This window comes from Austrofundulus limnaeus, unplaced genomic scaffold (assembly GCF_001266775.1).
Source record: "Austrofundulus limnaeus strain Quisiro unplaced genomic scaffold, Austrofundulus_limnaeus-1.0 Scaffold119, whole genome shotgun sequence".
Taxonomy (NCBI): domain Eukaryota; kingdom Metazoa; phylum Chordata; class Actinopteri; order Cyprinodontiformes; family Rivulidae; genus Austrofundulus; species Austrofundulus limnaeus.
The window spans coordinates 1,369,475-1,375,896 of record NW_013952521.1 but is presented as its reverse complement, the minus strand read 5'-3'; the positions used below and the strand labels follow the sequence as shown (position 1 = coordinate 1,375,896).

The 6,422-nt window shown below is 40.5% G+C and overlaps 1 protein-coding gene across 5 annotated transcripts in view; it reads left to right on the top strand.

The window, feature by feature from the left end:
- The first annotated feature begins 386 nt into the window (after positions 1-386).
- plaub (plasminogen activator, urokinase b) overlaps positions 387-6,422 on the top strand; it is a 7,831-nt gene continuing 1,795 nt past the window's right edge. The window contains exons 1-8 of one of the 5 annotated variants that reach the window (XM_014014844.1): positions 387-588; positions 750-780; positions 847-987; positions 2,624-2,801; positions 2,997-3,094; positions 3,180-3,221; positions 3,296-3,488; positions 3,563-3,714. In XM_014014844.1, coding sequence (XP_013870298.1) covers positions 523-588; positions 750-780; positions 847-987; positions 2,624-2,801; positions 2,997-3,094; positions 3,180-3,221; positions 3,296-3,488; positions 3,563-3,714 — 901 coding nt within the window. In that variant the 5' untranslated portion in view covers positions 387-522. Of the gene's footprint in view, positions 589-749; positions 781-846; positions 988-2,623; positions 2,802-2,996; positions 3,095-3,176; positions 3,222-3,292; positions 3,489-3,562; positions 3,715-6,422 lie in introns of all 5 variants that reach the window. The other 4 variants (XM_014014843.1, XM_014014842.1, XM_014014841.1 and 1 more) reach the window with 4 other exon arrangements.

The following is a 6,422-nucleotide window of genomic DNA, read 5'->3' as shown; positions in this document are numbered from 1 at the left end:
TGGTGTAGTTCTGGTGTAAATCTGGTGTAATTCTGGTGTAAATTTTGGTATAGTTCTGGTGTAAATCTGGTGTAGTTCTGGTGTAAATCTGGTGTAATTCTGGTGTAAATTTTGGTATAGTTCTGGTGTAAATCTGGTGTAATTCCGGTGTAAATCTGGTGTAGAGCTTGTGTAAATCTGGTGTAGACCTTGTGTAATTCCGGTGTAAATCTGGTGTAGTTCTGGTGTAGGTCTTGTGTCGGTTTGTTGTAGATGTATGGTGGATCACAGACATGTTTTTGTTCTCAGATGTTGTGTAAACAGCTGCAGGAGGTTTCTGACACTGATCAATGACATTCCTGAGAACTAAGGACCAAACATGACTTCTTTAAATATTTCCTCAAACCAAATGAAAAGCAGCAGCCAGCTGTTCAGCAGCTGTTTACCAGCTGTGAGCCCGTCCTCCTCTCAGAGAGGACAGGGTTTTATTTTAGAATCATCTGAAAACTGGTCCAGACTCTGTTTGGACCTCAGACAGAAAACATGAGAGCTGTGAGAAGCTTCAGTGTTTTTCTGCTCATGCTGGCAGCTCTGACAGCAGCTGAAGCAGTGAGAACTTTTTATTTGACTCTGATTACTTTGTTTTTATGTTATTTAGTATTTTATTTATTTATTTATTTTACCTTTATTTATCCAGGTAAACTGTTTAAGAACCACTTCTCATTTGCAAACATGACCTGGATTTATCTGTTTTGTAAAAACCTTTTCAGGGACTGACGAGCAGCAGAAGAGACAGTTCAGGTAAGAAAAGCAGCATCAATGACGTTCCTTTGTTCTGATGTTAAGAATAAATGTTTCCTCTGGTAGATGGGTTCTGTCTGAACAGAGGGACATCTGTCCCTTCTCTGTCCACTGGTCAACACATGTTCTGTCTTTGTCCCGACGGCTTCACTGGAAGCCGATGTGAAACACGTCAGACGCTTGTGTCCAAACCAAACCCGACCAACTGTAAGATTGTTTTATATTATCTTATCACTTTACAGTCTAACTGCTGCATGTCTTAAGCTGCTTTAGCTGCTCCTACATTCAGCTCATTCAGGAGAGAAGCAGTGGCTTTTTTGTTTTTTTCATTTCTTTTAATTTGTTTAATCTTATTTACAAAGAAAGCCCACTCAAAGAAAAACAGAGAGCAGTGTCCTCATCAAAAACGGCTTTAGTTCACTGGTTTGATTTTTAAGACACTGTAAGATAAGATAGAACTTTATTGATCCCACAGTGGGGAAATGTGATCATTACAGCAGCTCAAAACAGTGGAGCTGCAGTAACAGGCTGCCTGCCGTGGCGCCAACTTAGAAACAAAGAAAAACTGAAAAAAATCACACAAGGTATGGGAGGATGAGGAAAAAAGCAAAAACATCATATTACATCAACACTGTGACACACTATGGTGTTTATAAAAAAACCTCTGCATAGAGCAAGTTTATTAGCCAGAGGAGTAAGTGAGTTTAAGGGGGCTGAAGAATCCAGTCCCCAAAACCAGCGCAGCCATAGTTCAGAAATATTGATGGAAACTGTTCATTTCTGTGCAGCTTTCAGCCAGCTCTGGAAAAACAGATTAAACGGGCGAGAGGAGGGGGGAAGGTGGGGGATAGAGCCCTTGTCGACACATTCAGCCAGGAAGAATTTAGCCAGCAGATCCAAGGCCGTTGTCGGGGAGATCCAGATTCTGTAATCAGTTGTTTTGGGAACAAAAGAGACAAGCAGACGACGACAGTTTTCCATCTGAGTTCCTGCATCTCAAGGTTGACGATCCCAATCAGGCAAAATGGTGTGGACAAATTCTGCCGAACCGATCTATCTGCTTCCTCCAAGATCAATTCCATCTGGCCAGCAAAGTCCAGGGACCACAGCCGGCCCACCATCCTCAATAGAACCGCTTGCAGACCGAGTCCAGCTTGCTCAAGGCAAATGTCCGAGTTCTGATAGAATATGGCCACCCATCGAATTGGTCAGTCAGCCAGGAGATGAACAGCCACCGACGCTGATTTTCAGAACATCAGGAGACCACCAAGCCAATCTGCAGAATCCAGTGATCGAAGTCCAGATATATATATATCCAGAACAGAGAAGAACAGAGGTCCCACCTTTGACATGTCCTCCCATGGAAGAAGAAAAAGCTTTGTTCCAAAATAATCTATTGAGAGACCAGCTAACCAAATCCATAAAAACATCCATGATTTCTTATTTCGGATGAAAAATGTAGGGAGGCTCCAGCAGCAAAGCAGGGAAAGATAAGGAAGGACAGGAGAGAAGGAAGAAGTGTCTTACTCCTCTGAGAGCGGAACAACAACAAAAATTTATTATTATACTAATTATACTTTTAGCAACTGTTCTGCTGCTTAGCTACTGTTGCTACTCTCCACTGCTATGTTGTTTTTAGCTACTGTTAAGTTACTTTTAGCTACTGTTCTGCTACTTTAGTTTCTGTCCTGTTACTTTAGCTATTGTTCTGGTACTTTAGCTGCTATTATGTTACTTTTAGCTGCTGTTATGTTACGTTTAGCTACTGTTCTGCTACTTTTAGCTACTGTTCAGCTTCTTTCAGCTACATGCAGCTTTTTGACTAGTTTTTTGTTAATTTCAGCTCCTCGTCCTCCTGTAGCTCCAGCGAACACTGCCGGCTGTTATGAAGGTGTAGGTTTGTACTACAGAGGCACCGTCTCCACAACAGTGAGCGGGACCACCTGTGAGGACTGGGACTCGGACACCAGGACCAGCCACCTGTCCTCGGATGTCCTCTCTGGGAGACACAACTACTGCAGGTGGGCGGGGCTTAATCTGAATCTGTCTGTTAACAAAGTACCTCGTGATGACCCTCTGGATGGTGGTGGGCGGAGCTGAATCTGGACGATCGGTTCGTTTTAAAGAGTTGCTCAGAAGATTCGAATCGATCTGGAGAATCGACTCGCTGGTTAAACCTCCGCAGGTTTTTGATCGGACGTCTTTTTTTCTTTCAGAAACGTGAACCTCAGGTTGCGCCCCGGGTGTTATGTCAGGAAAAACCTCCGTCTGGTTTGGGAATACTGTAATATCCCACTCTGTGACTTTAAATCCCGTAAGTTTTAGTCAGATCCTGGAAGAATCTTTAGGGTTGAGTTTATTTTTGTTGCTGTTTTCAGTCATCTGTTTTAATCCAGCAGTTAATCCTGCACCGTCACCTGCACCCACTCAAACACAGACAGGTGAGTTCTCCGTCTTGTTCATCTCATTTTCTTTAAATTGTTATTTTTTTTAAGTTCGTTTTCTCCTCCAGCAGCAGAGCTGACGTGTGGTCAGCGGCCTGGAAGGAGGCAGATGAGGATTGTGGGGGGATCGGTGGTCTCGGTGAAGTCCCACCCCTGGTTCGCTGCCATATTCCAGAGGACCAGACAGGTGGAGGTTTTCCTCTGCGGGGGCAGCCTGATCTCCCCCTGCTGGGTCCTCACGGCAGCCCACTGCTTCGACGGCGGGTAGGAAGTGAAGTCAGCCGTCAGGCGCTGAAAAAGGAAACAACACAACTCATGACGACATCTTTGTGTTTCAGACTTCAGAGCAGAAAGCAGCTGTTCTCCGTCGTTCTGGGGAAAAGCTCCCTGAATCAGATGGACTCAGCGGCGGAGCAAACCTTCAGGGTGGAGGAGATCTTCATCCATGAGGAGTACAACAACAGTCAGGGAAACTACAACAATGACATCGGTGGGAGCTGGTGATGTGCCACCTGAAAAAGAAAACGGATGGATTTATTTTCTTGTATAAAAAGTTATGTAATCAAAATTTACTGAGCTGCATTTAAACCAACACACAAAAATCTGCTCATGTCCTGTGAGAAATGAGAAGCACCGAATATTTCAACATTCTGACCCGACACTTAGTGTCAGAGCCAGAGAGGAGACAGGGGAGGCAAGCGCCACCAGGTAGTGCTGGGCGGTATACCGTTTTGTACCAAAAACCGGTTTTTATTTTTGTTATGATATGACTTTTCTGAATACCGGTATAGCTTGAACACGTGCGGAACGTTTCGTCGCAGCCGCCAGTGAGCTGTTTCCCTGGGGACACATTTCGTTGCAGCACCGCTAAGCGCATTAGCATGCTAACGTTATTGTTGGAACAACTGGTGGCGGGTGGTGTGTTTCAGCCACTTATATGGTCTGATGTAAAAAAAAAAAACATCCCGTTTTCACCATTGCTGAATAGTAAACAACTCTTCAGTGACGTGCACGGTTAGATTTAACGCGCTGCGTTATAATGGAGACGTTATTGCATGGAGACTAGCGTGCTTCTATTGTGAAAAGCCCAGGGGGAAGTAGCTTTGTAGTTTAGCGGAGTTGACTGATGTGCAAGGTGAGTCATCCTTATTTTATTAACGTGTTTTATTAAGACATAACGATAGACCAGATAATGATTTTTCTCAACCCTTCACGATGGGACCAAAATGCATGATTACTGTCTACAACCAGGCAAAGAAGAAAAGACGTACAAGAGGAGGGTAACAGTGATAAAAGAAAAAAGTCAATAAGCAAAGTTTGTGCATTTTATTATCAGCTGACCTGTGAGGAAAAAAAATACCGTCAAATACCGTGAAACCGGTGTAATTGTTGAAAATACCGTGATATAAAATTTGAGTCATACCGCCCAGCTCTACCACCAGGTGCCACCTCTAAATGATTGACAAGTGTAGGGATCACAGCAGTTAGAGCAGAAACAGAGAAAATATCTGTGATGCAGCTGTTTTATCTGGTGCAGAGGGAATCTATCAGTGTGTGAAGATAAAAACAATAACTTTTCTGAATCACTGAAATAATATAAAACAATAATTATGTGTAAATTTTCTGGGTTTAAGAACCGGGTAATAAAAATAGAGTGACATCTAGTGGCCAGACTTTAACATAACAACAAGGAGCAGCTGCGATGTGGCCGCCATTTTTAATTTATGATTTGACTGTTAAATATGTTGGTGATCATAGCTCGCTCCATACAAAATTTCAGCTCAATATGTCGTAAAACTGGTGAGTTATATTTGGATTTGCTGATTATTGTCAGCAACTCTTATACAAATATCAGCTTTAAGTGTCTAAAAGTGTCTGGTTGTTTATCGACTAGCTACTTTCAGCTATTTGTAAAATTAAGATTAGCATTAGCGGTAGTTGGGATTAGCAATCAGCATGTGTTTGGGATCATTCTGAGCTACACAACAAATTTCAGCTCAATAAGTCTTAAAATGACTGAATTATAACCATTTAAATTTGGCTGCGGCGGCCATCTTGGATTTTTGATTAGCATTTAGAATTTGATAAATATTGCTTTTGGCTACCGCAAAACAAATTTTCAGCTTTGTGTTAAAAAGGCTGAATTATAACTTTTTGTAAAATTACCATTAGTGGTTAGCTAAAATTGGAACTATACTATTCACCATGTTTTTTAGATTATCTGTAGTTGCTACCAGACAAAATGTCAGCTTAGTATCTCTTAAAACAGCTGATTTATAACCGTTTGAAGTACGCTGTGGTGGCCATCTTGAAATTTCGAATCCAGATTTTTGTTGTTTGTGTCCCTTTAAGAAACACCTTTGTGTTTGTCAGCCCCTTCAGACATTCGGCTACATCTTCACCCTCAAAACTTCAGAATTTTCATAAAAAAATCCGAAGTGCTCACACGCAATAAATTTAAAACAGAGGTTTGGAAAAATCTGTGAGATTTCTCTAAACATCTGTTTACCTGCAAATTGTGGAAAATCCTGTGTAATGTACTGACAGTCAGTACAACGTGACGTATCCCTTAGCAAACTGTAGTATGTGGAAGTATCCATTAAGTAGACTAATTTTAAATTTAAAATAAAAAAGTATACTTCTAGTTTACTTTTTATGTACTTATCTGAGATATACTTAACCAAGTTTATCTTACATTATACTTGGCTTGTACTAAAAGTATACTAAAAGTTTAAGTATACTTAGTTTATACTAATAGTTAAACTTTTGGCCAAGATAAACTTTAGTAGTACACTTTTTATACAGACTGGTTTATTTGTGGTATATTTCAAGATTAAACTAAAACTATGCTTAGATTGCTTTCAGTATACTTCTGAGTATAATTTCATAAACATTTTGTGGGCCAGTTTAGTCCTAGAAGTATACTTGTTAGTAAACTTATATCTGCTTATATAGTAAACACTTACATCAGTATACATGGTAAATAAAAGTATACTTAGGGAAATAAACTTTTATTAACTTCAGTATACTTAATGACATGTACTTCAAGTGTACTTCTTTTTGGTAAGTTTATAAACTTAAAAAGACAGTATACTTAAAGTATACTTTTTATAAACTAAAACATCCCAATTTAGTACGAACAAGTTTTAAATCAATATACTTTCTAGTACTCTACAAGTACATGGTGCCTAGTATACT